This window comes from Exophiala mesophila (genome assembly GCF_000836275.1).
Source record: "Exophiala mesophila strain CBS 40295 unplaced genomic scaffold supercont1.5, whole genome shotgun sequence".
NCBI lineage: Eukaryota > Fungi > Ascomycota > Eurotiomycetes > Chaetothyriales > Herpotrichiellaceae > Exophiala > Exophiala mesophila.
In genome coordinates, this window is record NW_015622508.1 from 2,324,335 (window position 1) to 2,340,700 (window position 16,366).

Consider the following 16,366-nt stretch of genomic DNA (forward strand, 5'->3'; position numbering starts at 1 on the left):
GCTGACCGCCTCACGGCGGCTTGTCGCAATTGTCGTACAAGAAAGGTTAGGTGTAAGGAAGGATGAATCGTCCAGAATAACGTCCGCCCCGCTGACAAGAACAAGGCAGTGGTGGGCAGCCATGTCGAGACTGTGACAGACTCAGCAAAGTTTGCTTTTATCCCTTAGTACAAAGGCGCGCCAAAAAGTCGAAAAGCACGTTCACCTCTGGAGGGGGTAGAGATCAGATCAGCGACAACCAGGTCGTGTCGCAACCGGTCGACCGTGGCTTGGGAGGCAGCAATAGTCTTGACCCAAGCTCAGATCATTTGGTCCGCGAACAGTCAAATGCTTCTCAATCAATACCTTCTGCGGTTATCATAGAAGCGCACACATTGCCGAAAGCCTCGCATTCAGAAGCACAGTCTGGTCCTCGTACATGTGACTCTTCGCTTACAGGACCTGGGTACGCTCTGCAATTAGGGGGCCAACAAGATGGCCAGGACGAAAGCTCGTTCGCTGAATTGGCAACGGAGGATTCAGACGGCCAACAAAATAATGATCACACTGGCAATAGTCTACGTGGTACTAGCTGGGAGTATCATGAGCCTTGGTCCTGGATGTCCATCTGTTCTCAGAATGGGTTAAAATCTATTCAAGACATGACGGGAGATCAAAATTTTGGTGGTATCGCTGCTCGATTTACCCTTGACCTTGCCAGGCGTTGGTCAAGTCATGATCTTACTTCGATAGGCTCGAAATGGGCGCAAATAGAAGAAACTACTGCATGGACATACACTAACGGTAAGTTTGATCATATCCATGTTACTATTTTTGACGACTTTCTTAGCATTCTTCGAAGAAGCCTGGGAAGCGAAGCTTGCCATCGTTCGTCGCGATGACTTTGAGGCTCTACTGAGAGACTATTTTCGCGGTCCCGCACAGAAGGGGCACCTAGCGTGGTTCGCCCTGAGGAATACCGTCTTTGCCTGTGGGTATCGTAGTATCTTAGCGAAAGATCCTGGCGTCTCCTTCTCAGAAGCTCAAGTCAAAGCCGGACGCCTTTTCAATTACGCTTTATCTGTCCTAACACAAATTCTGTTACCACCTTCGAGTTTGCTTGCAATCCAAGCGTTGACCTTGATGGTAGGTTCCAATGCTCGACTGAACTAAGGTTCCATTTTGATACTTGACGGCAGGCTTGTTACGCTGAAGGCTTAGGAAACCCTGCTTTGAAGCACTTTCTGTGCTCTAACGCCGTGCACGCAGCTCAGAACAAAGGTTTACATCGTCAACCAGAGAAGTCTTGGGGCATATCGGAAGATGAAGCTGCAAAGAGAAATGGGCTCTGGTGGACGATTTACACTCTGGAGAAGCATCTATCTATGTGCAGTGGCAGACCATCTGCTATTGACGATGACAACGTCAGCGCCTATCCGCCAGCTGGTATCTTGAGTCAAAGCGATATTGTGCCACAAAGCCTTTTCTTTGCAACTCAACATGCCCAAATATGTTCCCAGATATCGCGAAATCTTCTCTCCGCAAGATCATTGCAATTATCCACCCCCGAGCTCATCAGCACAGTCAATCACTTTCACCAAAAGCTTATGAAGCTACTGGATGAGATTCCAGATGACCTCAAGATTGGGACTCTTGCACGGCCTAACCATCCCACCCCTCATCTCATTCATTTGTTGTATCTACATTTCTCCATTTACGGGAGCCTGATGGTAGTACACACCCATTTTTTCTATCCCTGGATGTCCTCTCGATTGAACGCGACCGGTTCCGAAGCTGCCATGGAGAACCAGATCCGAATATCATCAAGTGTGGTAGCAGAGGCTGCCCGCAAGATTATCCTTGCTGTTCGTCTAGTGACCACCACGGTCGCAACGCCCTCATGGCTTGCCTTCTACTATCCTATATACGCTCACATCAACTTGTTCATTTACATGCTCAAGTTTCCACATTTGTCAACGACAGCTGCTGACCTCGGATTGCTCGATGTCTGCGCGGGCCACTTTGGCCACATCGATTACTTAACGTCCGCCCATATCTCAATCTCCCTGCCCAGAGAAACTGCGACTTTAACTTCCAAATTTATCAAGGATATGAAGGCTAGGTCTCAACGGCCAGCAATCCAATCATATCACGAGTATCCTCAGACGCATCCTCAGGCCCGGGCAGATACGAGTCCACAAACCCGGACAGTGGAAGATTCCACTATCAACTTTGATGAAATGAGCAACGATTTACCAACAATCAGTGATGTATGCCCTCCTCTCCTTCATACTGAAATGCAAGACATACTAACTTTTCCCTCCGAAGAATAATGATTTTCTGAATCTTGACGCCGCTACGTGGAATATCTTCTCTTCATTCGACATGGTGACGACGAATGAAACTGATTTTAGGGCATTCTAGCTCGGCGCATTCAGTTCATGTACTCAATTCTCTTGCAATGAGAGAATCCTTGACCACAACATGAACTCGGTGCAGTATGGTTGTGAAATCGATCGGACATTGCCATTATTAAGCTATAGGCTAGCGATCACTGTCGAGCTTGTTTGGATGACTTCGAGACTGAGATTCTCCTCTGATTTCGGACTTTCTTCCCCGACTATTGGATTGTGAGCCTCAAGAACCGCCCCACCCCGGCCCAAGGGCCCCTCGGCCCCGCGTTTCTAATGTCTCGGTCCGACATGACACCCCCGCTTCAAGGGAAAGGCTTTCTTCTCGGTCCGAACGACGCACTGCTTTGATTGAACATGTACAGAGACTCCGTATACATAGATGCCAAGACATCATAAGTACGAGGCATGGTCACAGCAGGGGGTTCGATGCGAATACCAGACCGCGCTGAGGCACTAGTCATTCCGACTTGCCTGGAAGAGACCTCATGAATGTTTCTTTGTCGTTCATTGAGAGAATTCACCTCGAAGAGCTCTGAGAACGTTTTGTTCTGCTCTGCAATCAAGATATCGTTTTTATGCCTTGCGGATTCGAAGACCCCATAACGTATAGAGAGGACACCGTCACATTTCAAGATATTTATGGCGCTCAAACCAGTATACAACCCTCCGATTGGACTCAGAACCTCTCTGGACACTTTTAGGGAGAAGCTAAATTTCAAGTACAACTTGAACTTGAGTAAGTCAAGCCCCCACAAACTCATTTCAGGACCGAATTTGTCCATATCATGGCGATACTGAGCCTTTTTTCTGGACAGAAAATTTCACAGACGTCCACGACTTCTCAGTTCAACGGCTGAATGATTTTTGGCTATCAGTATGGGAATTCACTAATGTAAAAGCTTCTATTCAGCCGACCAAGGTATGTCACACCCAATCTGCTATTTCTTGGATCTCAACTGATGCGCAGCACAGGCCGTCCATGAAGATGAGTCCATCGATTGTTTCCCCTTGTTCTTCGAAGAAACGAGACTCAACTTTGCGGAAAACATGATTTTTCGCCAGATCGAGGGCATTGCGACAATCGATCTTAATGAAGGAAACCTGGGTTCGCCTGAAGAGTATACTTGGCGGGACCTGAGGGAGCTTGTGCGAAAATATTCGAATGCATTAAGGTCGTCCGGCTTGCAAAGAGGAGGCGTCGTGGCTCGTATGATACCCTGTGGTCACTGATGTTGCTACTGACACCAGTTGCAGTCATCGGGAGCAACTGCACTCGCTCTCTTGCTTTGCTTCTCGCCACTGCCTCCGTGGGGGCAGTATTTGCATCGTTTGCAACAGACATGGGAGACAAGGTACTCGAATGATCCGATTGTATCAACTCATCAAGTTAACTGGTATTAAGGCTCTCGATGATCGTTTAGGAGTGCTGAAGCCGCAATTCTTATTTGCCGAGTCCTCCTACGTGTACAATGGCAAGAGGCATAATATTGTTAATAAGATTGATGTCTCAATTTCAAAGCTCCAGCGGGATGTCCCATGTGAGGCCATCATCATAGGCCCGAGCGACGGAATGACTTCTCAGCGGTAAAGCTGTCACCAACATTGTCCGCAGAGTATGCTGACTATTACAGAACAAGCTTCAATCAATTTCTAAAGCGGGCGACCGACATTGAATTGGTGTTCGAGCAAGTTCCTTTCAATACTCCACTTGTGGTCATGTTTAGCTCAGGGACGACTGGGAGTCCAAAGGGCATCGTACATTCGCATGGCGTCCGTCTTTCACCGTGCAATTATGCAATTACTTGAGCTAATTCCCGTCATAGGGGCTAGTCCTGAACGGATTAAAGGAGTTTATATTGCACAACTGTCTCGGCTCAGGCGATGTGCACTACCATTACACAAATGTGATAACCTCTGCGGGTTAAATCCAACTGCAATGACCTTGGCTGATAAAACTGCAGATTGGCTGGACTTTATGGAATATCTCAATTGGCGCCTTATTCGCTGGGTCAAGTCTGGTGCTGTACGACGGGAGTCCTTTCTACCCAACTCCCGAAAAATTTCTCGAATTCTTGTTCAAAATCAAGTAAGTGCCAGTCCAAACGCTGCAAATTTGGTAATTGAGTCTTCTCATTCAGTATCACATCATTCGGAGCCGGACCACGCTACTTTTCAGAACTACAAAAGCTGAATGTCTCACCGAGTAAGTAGATCCCATTCTTTGCGTGGCCAGCGGTCCTAATCAGATCCTCCCCAGAAAAATACACCAAACATCTCCATTCGCTACTATCAACCGGAGCGGTCCTTACGCCTCCGCTTGCCACTTGGCTTGCCGCAGCCTTTGGTCCTGTTTGCCAGCTGTCAATGTCTGGCGGAACTGAACTCTGTGGTGCTTTCTTGCACGGATCCCGCTCAGTGCCTTCCTATGCTGGCGAGCTTGCGGTCAAGGCTCTGGGAATGGATGTCGTGGTCTTCTCGCCTGAAGGCAGACCTGTCGCCGACGGTGAAAGCGGAGAGCTCGTATGTCGCAAGCCGTTCCCCAATATGCCAGTTAAATTTTGGGACGACCCCGGGCGCTCCAGGTACTATAACTCTTACTTTGCGAACTTCCCAAGTAAGTAGTCTCAAGCTGATACCCGCACTCCTAATGATGTGAACTGACTGACATTGTGAATAGATGTGTGGACACATGGAGATTTTATCCAGGTCAACCCGGTCACTAAAGGTGTTTACGTGCTGGGCAGGAGGTAAACTCTCATCAGAGGGAGACACTCAAAGAGTTACTGACATCCTCTACTTAGTGACGGTGTGCTAAACCCTTCTGGTGTACGTTTTGGAACCTCCGAGATCTACAATATCATCTCGACCCCAATGTTCGAACAATTCATCAGTGATGCTGTGGTAGTGGGACAACAGCGCTTGGTTTCAGGTTATTCTGACCCTGCGGAACGTGTGGTTCTCTTCATCAAATGTACGCCAGAAGCCACATCAGGTACTATCAATCCGAACCCGAAAATCATATCAATGATCAATCAAGCCATCGAGAGAAACCTCAGTCGAAGACATGTTCCTTCATTCATTTTCGAGACCGGAACCGTTCCCTACAATGTCAATGGCAAGAAGCTGGAGATTCAGGTCAAAGCCATCCTAAACGGAGGTAAAGAAGCAATGGCCAAATTGAAAGTGACGAAGCAGGAGTTGAAGCAATTAGAATGGTACGAGAAATTTTTTGCCATTGAGGATTTTGTGAACAACGGTCCTTTGCGAACATCGAAGCTATAAGTACGCCACAGACACATCACCTACGACTCTATAGAAACACGCAGCAGTGCGCAGATAGACAGACAGAGAACCAGATGTTCAGTTTGATTGGACTGACAAGGACATCGATTTCTCGATCCCGTTTAGACGGCGTGTATCAAAGCTAAATCTCTCTAGCCGGTACGACCAGACTGGTGAGAGGACCAAACCCAGCCTGTCCACCGTCAGACGTGGGAAACCAGCCTTCCATCGTGAGCTCATCGCCATCTTGAAGCCAAGACATGGGCTTGCCGTCAATAGCAGGCAGAACGTGCTTTTGCGCAAACACCTCCAGCAAGCAGCCGTTGCCAGCTATAGTACCGGCAGAAGACTTGTCCGTGGTAGCTGGCAGCTGATTTGATATATGTCAGTGTCGTGATGATGTGGTATGAGATGGTTGTCAGTAAGATCCTTCCTACCTTTGAAGAAATGGTGCCGCTGGCAACAAGGTCTCCAGTATGCAAGCCGATAAGTGATGAAGATTGGTAGGCTATCATCTGTGGAATACTCCAGTATGAGTCGGTGAAACTGGAGCGAACAAGCTCTACCAAACAATTGGTTCCACCTAAACCAAAGGGCGTTAACAGACAAGTGGTTCACCATGCAACAGCAACATAGGTAGGTCTTACGGCTAATCTTGGCACTGAATTGTATATCATAGACACCGTGGTTACTGTCATCCGCGACAAGCATGGGATGGATGTCCCTGGAATTGGAAGGGGGTGGCTGGTGCATACTGTATCGCAGTGCGTCTAGAGTGACTATCCATGGAGATATCGTGGTTATGAATCCTTTAGAGTGAAATGGACCGAGAGGGGGCATTTCGTACTTTTGAATATCCCGGGCAGACCAGTCATTCAAGAGAACGTAGCCAAAAATGTGATCAGCCGCTTCTTTTGCGTTGATCCGAGTGCCAGTCGGGATCGGTTTGGAAATGAATGCTCCTAGCTCGACCTCGAAGTCCAGCTGCTTCGTTTCCTGAAAGGTTGGCCGACTATTGCCCTCGTTTACAAAGTAGCCTTGTGGGCGGATGACTTGTGTTCCGGACACACAAAGTGTGGAAACTCGGCCGTTGTAGCCCATCGGGTACTCTGTGAGCGCTGAAGGTATTTCCAGACCAAGAGGATGAAGGCACTTAAAGACAATGTTAACGACAGCTACCAGAGTTTACAACGGTTGCAACTTCTCACATTCTGGGCATGGATCAGGGATGAGAATGAGTCGGTGTAATCAGTCACCCGCATCGGCATGTGCATCTCGACTTCTGCCATCGGTGTAAAGACCCCTGCGTTGAGTTTTGCATCTGTAAAGATTGGAGATGTTGCCGTAGATAGGTTTTCAATGATTGAAGTCCTGATCAAAGTTCTTTCCGTGGCCGGCAGGTTTGCAAAGTCATTCAATACCGGCTACTGATCATCAACGTTTCTGCAAAGCATAGAATCATTTATTTTGGTTCTTACTTGGAGGAACATCTCTTCTAATGATCCTTCATGTTGGCTACCGAGCACTATCACACCACTCCTTGCGAGGAGGTAAAGCTCGATCACGAATGAGCCTATTGCAACACCAGCTCTTCGGCGATGCTATTCTCCTATCGTTAGCAATACAGGAGCAAGATCGTGGAGTTGTAGGGCAAAACTCACCCCTAGTCCAAGATCTGATCGAGTACTGAATATGCCAAATGGTAGATTCAATAGACTGAACGGGCTGTTCTTGTCAATTGGGACGGGAAATGGCACAGAAGCATTCATGTTGGTCGTCTTTGCCCTCCCTAGCACCGAGCATGTATCGGGGTTGTAGTATTGAAACGGGACTGAAATAACTTACTTGGCAATCCGGGAATTATATACGTGACGAACTTCAGAATCTTATCTCCCAAGACACACGAGCTTAGTTAACGAGGCTTTCGTTTCTCGTTTCTGTTTGCTTCGGACCGACGCGATGACTGTAGGCTGGGGCGGAGAGGCACTCCGCAGATGGGATAATTGTGGGGACCCCCCTCGGACTGGGGTAAGCATTCAGTCCGAGGTCGAGGTCGAGGTCGAGGCTGGGAGGTCTACGTCGGCATCGGGACTTCGGTATGATTTTACGATACCCTAGGCTAAGATGAGGAAGAAGATCTGGGCTGTGGTCTCTGACATTTTCAGCTATCAGAATGATCAGGAGCATAAATGGATGCATCATTCCCAGGGGAAACAACTGTCTACTGGTGATAGTCTACCTAGAAGTGTGCTAAGTAGGCGAAACGAAGCAGCTTCCACCTTTTATTACTTCCAGTAGTTCTCCTGGATTCATCATGGGCAGTCCAACCACGTCTCATGTTGAGGCTTCTTCAACGACAAATGGTCCAACATACTGGAATCATTTGAAAACAACGATTCTGATCCTGGTATGTTCTTTCAAAACTTTCTCAACTGGCACATACATATCAGCTGACCGATAGGGACCAGGCCGTGAACAGCATATATTTCGCACAACTTACACTTTTGGTCGCCGGCGGCGTCTTCGCACGCGATGTCGCTGCTGTCGTTGGCGGAGCTTCCCTCACAGCATGGCCTACTGCAGTACTCGGACTTTTGACAGCCGCACTGTCTCCGCCAGTCTCGCAGGCGGCTGATTTCTGGGGCCGAAAATGGTTTCTTGTCGTCCTCACCGGGTTTGGCTTCGTGGGCTGCATCATTGTGGGCCGGGCGACCTCGATGCCAATGGCTATCGCAGGATATACGGTTGGGGGCATCTCCTTTGGAGCCCAGCCGTTGCTTCATGCTGTAGTTTCAGAGGTTATTCCAAGAAAGTATCGAGCGTGGGCGCAAGCAAGCGTCAACGTCTCGGTCTCCTTGGGTGCCCTTTTCGGTCTGATCATCGGAGGTTTGTTAGTTCGCAACAATCACTCCGGATTCAGAACATTCTCCTATATCTCCGCCGGTATCTACGCCGCATCCGCAATCTCTTGTGCTTTGCTCTATCATCCCCCACCACGAGAAACACAATTTGGCAGCACCCGACACAAGTTGGCACAGCTAGATTGGGTCGGGTATGGCTTACTGGTTACTGGAATTGTCCTCTTCTCTCTTGGCTTGTCATGGGCAAACAACCCATATCCGTGGGATAATGGCCATGTTCTGGGTCCTTTCTTGGTCGGATGCCTTTTCCTCGGGCTCACTGGGATTTACGAATGGAAATTCAAGAAAGACGGACTGTTTCATCATGACCTTTTCCGCAATCGCAACTTTCCAATCAGCTTGGTGTGCATCTTCATTGAGGGTATGGGAGCTTTTGCCGCCAATTACTTCATTCCGTTCCAAATCAGCGTTTTGAATCCAAACCTGGACTCGTTCAGAGTAGCTTTGTGCTACAGCATCTCTTACTTCTCCTTCATTGTGTTTGCCCCCGTTGCAGGCCTTGTCATTTCATGGACCAGAAGAGTACGAGCACCAAGTGTCATCGGGTTTGCATGCTTCATCCTATTCTTCATCCTGACAGCGATTGTTAAGGTGAGCACCCCTGAGGCGAATTTCTGGGGGTACATGGTCTTCCTGGGCGCCGGCCTCGGTTTTCTCCTGACAACATTGGTCACGGCGGCGCAAATTTCAACTCCACCTGAGCTGATCGCAATTACATCTGGGTTGATGCTCGCCATCAGAGGCCTTGGGGCATCTTCAGGCCTCACGGTCTTCAACGCAATTTTCAACGCAGGGCTAAGCACCAACCTGGCTACGAAAGTGGCGGAAGCCGTGGTACCTCTAGGAATTGCAGAAGATTCTGTTGGGCAAGTACTTGGGGCATTAGCTGCGCATGATCTTGAGCTAGCATTGGAAATTCCAGGAATGACTTTGGAGATCTTTGCCGCAGCTGCTGAAGGTCTCCAACAGGGATATCAAGTCGCCTTCGCATATGTATGGGCGAGTGCTGCCGCCTTCTCTGCACTGGCTCTCATCGGTGCGTCCCTTTTTCCTTACATCTGTGCGTACTTTGTTTACTCACTCCGTCTTTTAGGGACTATTTTCCTCCGCGATACTAGAGAGGAGTTCAACGCGAATATCGACGCACCCTTGGACGTTATTGCACCGACTGGTGCTGCAGCGGAAGAAGTACAGATAGAAAAGCGTGCCCTGAAATAGAAGTCGTGGCTCTATGTACCGCCCCGGGTCGAGTTTAATCACTTCCTTCTATTCTAGAGAATATACAGCCAATTTTAATTTTTTTCGGGGTGTGTCTCTACTATATAGTGACTGCCGCCGGGATTATCAGCTTAAACAGTAGTATTATAAGTACTCTTCTACGCTCACAACAACGCCTAGGTATAAGGTATTTCTACGAAAGGGGAGGGGCGCGCGGGTTTTTTCGAGGTTAAAAGCGGCGGCGTGCTCAGACCGCGACTATGCCCGAAACGGTAGGACGGCCGAGGGGCCTAAACCGTAGGCGGGTTTCCCGGTCAAGAACTTGATAAAACTAATATCGCGTCTATCTCACGTCAAACTTCCCTTTATGAGCGTATGCCTCGGTCTGGATTAATACCCATGGGCAACAGTCTGAATTGGATATATCTCAACTCATATTTCTGAATGGAGGAGATTCCAATTTTCCGCGCCTCGAAGCGCAGAAAACACAACAAAGTCCATGATGATTCGACCGCAGAAATCGAAGTTGATCATCAGCCCATAACTATCTCAGAACCAGACCGTCTTATTACCGAAGGCGAACTTCCCCAGAACGACACCCAGGACGAGGATCATGACGATGAGTCATTAAACGCTGCTGCTGGTGGTGGTGGTGTCATCCGAGCACGAAAACAATTCCGGCGACCCGTGACCGGAGTATCATTCAGCAACAGCAGAGCATCTGAACGCGACGAGAGAAATTCATCACTCGTCAAGATTTCCAGTTCCGACGAGGCTAAGAACCGACCTGTCGAGATCACCGATCGCTTCATCAGCAGTACTGGACAAGTTGTGGATGTTGATGAACATATGTTCGTATTCCCCCGGCGTGGACTGACTTAGTCGGCCTTGGTGGTTTTTTCCCAAGTGGAAGAAACTATTCGAATTGAATTTAATTTACTGACGAAGATAAGGGTTGCTTATATAGATTCGGAATTGGCTAAACGACGAATTGGACATGGGAACGATCCATCTTCATCTTCATCTTTATCTTTATTACCATCATCACAACCCCAAATCCAACCCAATGAATCCACCCTCCCCACCAACTCAAACACAAATCCCTCCGCCTCCGGCTCCAGTACCAGACCCCCATCATCAATCCCCTCCATGCAGATCCGCCCCTCGGTCACCCAACTCTCCGAAGTCGATCTCGGCACGTCGACGTACGAAACCAACCTTGTGCGCACAAAAGAAGCGCTCGAACGAGCCCGTCTAGGTCTTCCACCACTCTCCACCGACCCCAAGCCCCCCCGACCACGTAAACCCCGGATTGGTCGGGACGGCAAACCGATGAAACAACCGCGAGCACCGCGGAAACGACGCGATAGTGAATCCTTGGCACGTGATGCACTGGTTGAGAGTCTTCTCCATGAGAATCGTATGGGAGTCGGGATATACGAAGGATCTCCCGGTGTGACTAATCTTGATCATAATGCGTCTGGAAAGTCTCGGGGTGCTCGTTCGGATGCGAATATCGAGCAAGCAGCAACGAATCAAAACGACCATGGCCAGAATGATGCCGACGCAGATGCAGATGCAGATGAAGCATTAGCAGAGCGGTTCCGACAGGAATTCATGGATGCGATGGCTGAGCGGCAAAGTCGACATAAATCGTCTAATCAAGCGAAACATTCTGGTAACGCCACGGGTGCGACGGGTGCTGGTGCGACGGAATCAAAAGGTCCGAAGTTGGGTGGGAGTCGTGCGGCGAGGGCGAAGATGGCGCAATTGCAACAACAGCAGCAGCAGCAGAAATTGCAAGGGGGTGCTTCTTCTTCGATGAAGAAGTGAATTTTGAGGGGGGGTTTGAAGTACTTATGTACACCTGAAGTCACCAGATGTCAGTGTATACAAAAAGATTCAAAAGTCAAGACTCCAAATCATTGTTTCATTTGCTTTGCTTTGCTTTGCTTTGCTTTGCTTTGCTTTGCTTTGCTTTGCTTTGCTTTGCTATACTATGCAAGTCTTGATGGGCTTCAACCAAGTGCAAACAACAAAAGACAACCACAACTCCACAGCCAGCCTTCAGTCTGGTTATGTCCAGATATACAAGGCGATGATCCAACAAGGATGCAGGGTAGGAGAAACATGTTTGTCCAATGTCAACGTTCTCATGGATATGATCAAGACTCCCCAAACGCCAACGCTAGCCAACGTGTATTTACATGTGTAAGTCCAGGCAGTATGTATGTATGAAACAACGGAGTGACAGAATGGTCACAGAGTGTGATTTACTGTCTCGAGTAGACAAAGACAGGAATGGAGGACGGGAGCTTATTCTCGGTGTAAGAAGGTGACGAGGCTGACCTTGGTCGGGGGCGCGGTTGAATGATACGCGGGATCACTTTCTTGTTTGGTGAGGGTGGTGTCACTGGTGGTGAGATTCACAGCTGACGTTGACGTGATTTGCATGTCGGCTGCTCTTAATCGACACCCGCGTAAAGATCAACGACAATGTTGATGCAACTAGTATGACGCATTGGTGTTAGTGATTGCAGATATTCGACCGAGGTGATAGCTGGGAGTAATAGCGGGGGGTTATAACTTACGCAACGAGAATCTCTGCAGCGATGAGGACAATGACGATCCATTCCAAAACCTCACCATGTCTCCTGCTGCCTTGTTCGCGGAGGACAGCGAGAAGATCTAGAGTGGAATTAGTCTCCAATATATTCGACGAAATGCAAACATCTGTTGTGTACTCACCTGCAATGACATCTAATCGTTCTGTCAACAAACCAACTCGTTGTTCAATCTCAAGATAGCTTCTAACTGCCGCGTAGATTGGTTCCAAGTGTGGTTCGGCCCACATCAACTCAGGACTGTCGAGTACACTTCCTTGAAGATGGATGTTGATTCTCAGGATAAACAACTCGCCGATTTGCATGTTCAACTGGCGTCTTGTCAAATTGACACTTCCAGTTTGCGCAATCAAGGCTGGTAGGGGACTTGTCGTCTCGATTGTCTCACCAACCAGATCTTCAAAGAGACTGGTTTTCACACTCTGAGACAGTGCGTGACTGATGGCCAGTTTCGTCATGTGATTTCGCGGGTCACGGAGACTGATGAAATCATTGTAGATGCGTGCTTGGTAGTCCTTCGTGTAATAGAAGTTGAAATTTTCTGTTTGGACACTTTCGGCTGGCAATGGTGCTTCGATGAATTTGGCCATGTCACTGAGAAACCTCGTTTCTTGTTGGACGGTCATGCCCCATATGACGACGGTACCGTAGTCGAAAATGAAGATCTCCGGGATATGAACATAAGTTGACACGGAATCGTCGTTGGGTTGCGCGAGCTCGTCGGTGTCGGCATGTCTTAGGTCGGTGGAAGAATGGGTTTCGGCGATGGCAATTTCAACATCAGTCGGTATACTAGGATTTCCCAACTCGTCTTGTAGGTCGATCAAATCATCTCTCCGATGCTTCCGATTGTCCTCGACCTCAACAGCACTGTCCGAGTATCGCCTCTCGCCAGGATTTAACCTCGGGCTAGCCATGACACGCGCCAATCTTTCCTGTACAGGACTTGAACTCCTGCTGTCGATCTTGTTGATCTCCTTCTTCTTGAGATACTCATAGTCGTAGGGACTGTAGATGCATTCGTCAAATAACTTGGGATTGGCGCCTCTCGTTCTCGCGCGAGATTTGAGAAACTTCATAACTCCGTCAAGTCGGTAACCCTGAGACATACAATAGGCCGTCACTCGAGGTAGGCGATCTCTGTCTGCTTTGCCCAACCGTGCCGCATCTCTTCTGGCCGTGGGATCCTTGATTCTTGTGAATTGTGAATATACATCTCGACCGCTCTCCTCATCTTGGTCCTCATCATCGAGCTCAGGAGTGGGCAGGATCTTCAATTTTTCTGTATTTTTTGTGGTTCTTTGAGCACCAGCTCGTGGAGCGGTCGTGAATGTTTGGGTGGTAGGCAAGGGCGCACCGTGGCTATTTCGTCGGCGTAGTTTCGAGTTGAGGGCACTTAGCATCGGCTGTTGCTCGCGGCCTGGAGCATTGGGACCTCCAAAAGCGGCCGAGGGACTTTGCATCGGTCGAAGAGAACCAGAGGATGTGGCTCCAGACTGAGTACTGACGGATGTCAAGGGGTTGAAGGTGACGGTACGTGATTTGGTTAGACCCGGTCGAGATGGAGAAGTACCGCCGGGAGAGGTTGGGCCGAGGTTGGGATTGGGATTATGTTGCGGCAGTAACGGTGAGGTTTCTGTCGTGGTCGCCATGTTTTCGAGGCCTTGCAGAAGGGCGAGTGTGGGAAAGTGATCAGAAGGCGAAGACGCAAGTTTGGTTGTTGGGTCGGTGGAGAGATGGGACAAGGAAAGAGCGGCAATGAGCTCGAAGATGAACTAATCCAACTTATGAGGTGTCTGAGTTGAACCACAATGCCTTTGATGCAAGCAGAGATGGCAACGGGCGTAGATGTAGGAGAAGTGCTGGTGAACGAAATATCAAAACATTTGGGTTCAAGTATCAGTGCCTGGGCCGGCAACAAGACTCAAGTGCTTTTGTTGCGTCGACTTGCATCATCGGTTTTGGCATCTGGAGACTTCGGAGGGTCACTGAATGCAGTAGTGACAGTAGTTACAGTAGTGTGAGTACTTAGTGTGAATAATTAGTGCACTGGACTCACACTTTGAGCCTAGCTCGTGCCTAGCTCGGAGCACGTGTTTGTTCATTAACTCATCCATATACTCCGCCCAATACAGCGGACTACTGTAACGATTGAGACCATATCAGATTCACTCTCGATTTTGTCAGGTACTGCTGTCAACAACGAGGACCTAGTTCTGATACGCCGCACCATCTCATCGCCGTTTACTCGAGTTCAATTACATGCTCCCATCAACCCCGCCCGCCTCAGCCCTATCCCGCGGGCGCCCCCCCTACGAAATCCAGTGGCTAAAATGTACACAAGACTCGGAATCAAAAGCTTTTGCAACCCCAGAATTCCTTAGTAGTAATAGGTCTCATCGGGTGTTCGGCCGCGGAGGTATTCTGGCTCGCTTCCACGGACGTAAATATCCTCAAAGAGGATCTTGGGAGTCGGCTCCGGTGGGGCCATTTGCTCTGCCTCGGCCACTTCCTTGTCCACCGCCTCTCGGGCTTTCTTGTCAATGCTCTTGAGGTCATCTTCAGTGCACACGCCCCATTCGAGGATCTTCTGCTTGAGACCGGCAATAGGATCGTTGGTGGATCGCATACGTTGAATTTCTTCTCGTGTTCGGTAGGTGGTACCGGGATCGGACATGGAATGACCGCCATATCGGTATGTGACGTATTCATAGACCAGAGGTCCGTTCTCGTTGGTGGTATATTCTCGTCCATACTGCACGGCGGCTTTCACTGCCAGGACGTCCATGGCGTTGATCTTGAGACCTGGGATGTACTGTCCTCGCTTGTAGTAGTCGGTCAAAGCGGAGGATCGGGCGGCCGATGTACCCATACCGTATTTGTTGTTCTCACAGCCGAAGATGATGGGAAGGTTCCACAGCTTGGCCATGTTGAAGGCTTCAAACACCTGACCTTGGTTGGAGGCACCATCACCGTATAGTGCCAGTGTGGCCGTCTTGCTGCCGGTGTACTGATGGGCAAAGGCAATGCCAGCGCCGACGGGGACCTGCGCACCAACAATGCCGTTTCCACCGTAGAAACCGGTGGAGAACATGTGCATCGAGCCACCTTTTCCGTACGCAATACCCTCACGACGTCCCAGCAGTTCGCCAATGATGGACTTGACTGTGCCACCGCGGAGTAACGCGAAACCGTGACATCGGTAGGCGGTGATGATGGCGTCTTCTTTGGTAATGGCGTGTTCGATGCCCACAGCCACAGCTTCCTGGCCGGTGGACAAGTGGCAGAAGCCTCGAATCTTCTTCTCCTTGTACAGTCTATCGGCGGCCATTTCCATACGACTGGTATTTGGTCAGTCCACAAGTCCAACTTTAACATCGCAATGTTCCACGAGGAAGTACTGACCGGACAGAGACCATGTCATAGTACATCTGTTTCAACTCTTTCTTGGTGGTTTCGAGCGTGTAGGGGGGAGGGTCGAAGTTGTAGGTCTCGAAGCTCTCGTCGGACAGCTTGACTGTGAAAGGCTGTTCATCGTCCTGTTGATCTGTGTCAGTTCCTCGTACTTTCCATCAGCCTTGAGAACTTAGTGACGAACATCTGGAACCTCATCCCTCTCAGCATGCGAGCTGGCGGCATCGGTCGTGACGCTCCTGCGAGCGAGTTGATAAGCCTGTCTTTTGGGAACGGCCTGTAGGCCAAAGCCTCTCAGGCAAGCTCTGGACAACATGGTGTGCGGGAGAAGGAGCTGCAAGTATGAAAGCAAAGAAAAAAGGAACAAAGAAAGACAACAGTACCCAAGTTGATGGGTCTGCGACGAAAATGATGGGCTTCAAGGTGGACAAAAGACGGGCTTATTCTGTGGAAGCTCCACCCTGGTTGCGTTGGGGATTCCCAAAAGGAGGATTAACGGGCAGAGCTATCCGCG

At 49.3% G+C, this 16,366-nt stretch overlaps 5 protein-coding genes across 5 annotated transcripts; 3 read left to right on the forward strand and 2 right to left on the reverse strand.

Moving 5' to 3' along the window:
* Positions 1–516: 516 nt before the first annotated feature.
* PV10_07548 (uncharacterized protein) lies at positions 517–2,634 on the forward strand. The gene is made up of 4 exons (XM_016372461.1): positions 517–783; positions 830–1,125; positions 1,179–2,249; positions 2,308–2,634. The coding sequence occupies exons 1-4, from the start codon at positions 600–602 to the stop codon at positions 2,401–2,403; spliced, it is 1,647 nt and encodes a 548-aa protein (XP_016221793.1). The 5' UTR covers positions 517–599; the 3' UTR covers positions 2,404–2,634.
* A 321-nt stretch (positions 2,635–2,955) lies between these two features.
* Positions 2,956–5,746, forward strand: PV10_07549 (acetoacetate-CoA ligase). The gene is made up of 12 exons (XM_016372462.1): positions 2,956–3,129; positions 3,209–3,312; positions 3,366–3,600; positions 3,648–3,745; positions 3,796–3,977; positions 4,025–4,163; positions 4,217–4,297; positions 4,355–4,479; positions 4,532–4,596; positions 4,651–5,007; positions 5,071–5,140; positions 5,195–5,746. Exons 1-12 carry the CDS (start codon positions 3,033–3,035, stop codon positions 5,673–5,675), a joined length of 2,034 nt encoding a protein of 677 aa, XP_016221794.1. The 5' UTR covers positions 2,956–3,032; the 3' UTR covers positions 5,676–5,746.
* Positions 5,747–10,192: 4,446 nt separating this feature from the next.
* Positions 10,193–11,647, forward strand: PV10_07550 (uncharacterized protein; the record flags this gene model as incomplete). The annotated part of the gene is made up of 2 exons (XM_016372463.1): positions 10,193–10,665; positions 10,768–11,647. Exons 1-2 carry the CDS (start codon positions 10,259–10,261, stop codon positions 11,645–11,647), a joined length of 1,287 nt encoding a protein of 428 aa, XP_016221795.1. The 5' UTR covers positions 10,193–10,258.
* Positions 11,648–11,748: 101 nt separating this feature from the next.
* PV10_07551 (uncharacterized protein) lies at positions 11,749–14,421 on the reverse strand. The gene is made up of 3 exons (XM_016372464.1): positions 12,563–14,421; positions 12,406–12,502; positions 11,749–12,322 (listed from the first exon to the last, which is right to left on the reverse strand). Exons 1-3 carry the CDS (start codon positions 14,088–14,090, stop codon positions 12,280–12,282), a joined length of 1,668 nt encoding a protein of 555 aa, XP_016221796.1. The 5' UTR covers positions 14,091–14,421; the 3' UTR covers positions 11,749–12,279.
* A 66-nt stretch (positions 14,422–14,487) lies between these two features.
* Positions 14,488–16,310, reverse strand: PV10_07552 (pyruvate dehydrogenase (acetyl-transferring) E1 component, alpha subunit). The gene is made up of 3 exons (XM_016372465.1): positions 16,037–16,310; positions 15,844–15,977; positions 14,488–15,779 (listed from the first exon to the last, which is right to left on the reverse strand). The coding sequence occupies exons 1-3, from the start codon at positions 16,166–16,168 to the stop codon at positions 14,819–14,821; spliced, it is 1,227 nt and encodes a 408-aa protein (XP_016221797.1). The 5' UTR covers positions 16,169–16,310; the 3' UTR covers positions 14,488–14,818.
* Between the last annotated feature and the right edge of the window lie 56 nt (positions 16,311–16,366).

Coding starts and splice junctions, on each gene's coding strand:
- PV10_07548 (XM_016372461.1), top strand. CDS start 600: ATGTCCATCTGTTCTCAGAATGGGTTAAAATCTATTCAAGACATGACG. Junction 1,126..1,178: donor TCCAAGCGTTGACCTTGATG/GTAGGTTCCAAT, acceptor ACTTGACGGCAG/GCTTGTTACGCTGAAGGCTT. Junction 2,250..2,307: donor ATTTACCAACAATCAGTGAT/GTATGCCCTCCT, acceptor TTCCCTCCGAAG/AATAATGATTTTCTGAATCT.
- PV10_07549 (XM_016372462.1), top strand. CDS start 3,033: ATGGCGCTCAAACCAGTATACAACCCTCCGATTGGACTCAGAACCTCT. Junction 3,601..3,647: donor AAGAGGAGGCGTCGTGGCTC/GTATGATACCCT, acceptor CACCAGTTGCAG/TCATCGGGAGCAACTGCACT. Junction 4,298..4,354: donor TGCACTACCATTACACAAAT/GTGATAACCTCT, acceptor ATAAAACTGCAG/ATTGGCTGGACTTTATGGAA.
- PV10_07551 (XM_016372464.1), bottom strand. CDS start 14,090: ATGGCGACCACGACAGAAACCTCACCGTTACTGCCGCAACATAATCCC. Junction 12,503..12,562: donor ACGATTAGATGTCATTGCAG/GTGAGTACACAA, acceptor ATTCCACTCTAG/ATCTTCTCGCTGTCCTCCGC. Junction 12,323..12,405: donor GCTGCAGAGATTCTCGTTGC/GTAAGTTATAAC, acceptor GCGTCATACTAG/TTGCATCAACATTGTCGTTG.
- PV10_07552 (XM_016372465.1), bottom strand. CDS start 16,168: ATGTTGTCCAGAGCTTGCCTGAGAGGCTTTGGCCTACAGGCCGTTCCC. Junction 15,978..16,036: donor AGAGGGATGAGGTTCCAGAT/GTTCGTCACTAA, acceptor ACAGATCAACAG/GACGATGAACAGCCTTTCAC. Junction 15,780..15,843: donor TATGACATGGTCTCTGTCCG/GTCAGTACTTCC, acceptor ACCAAATACCAG/TCGTATGGAAATGGCCGCCG.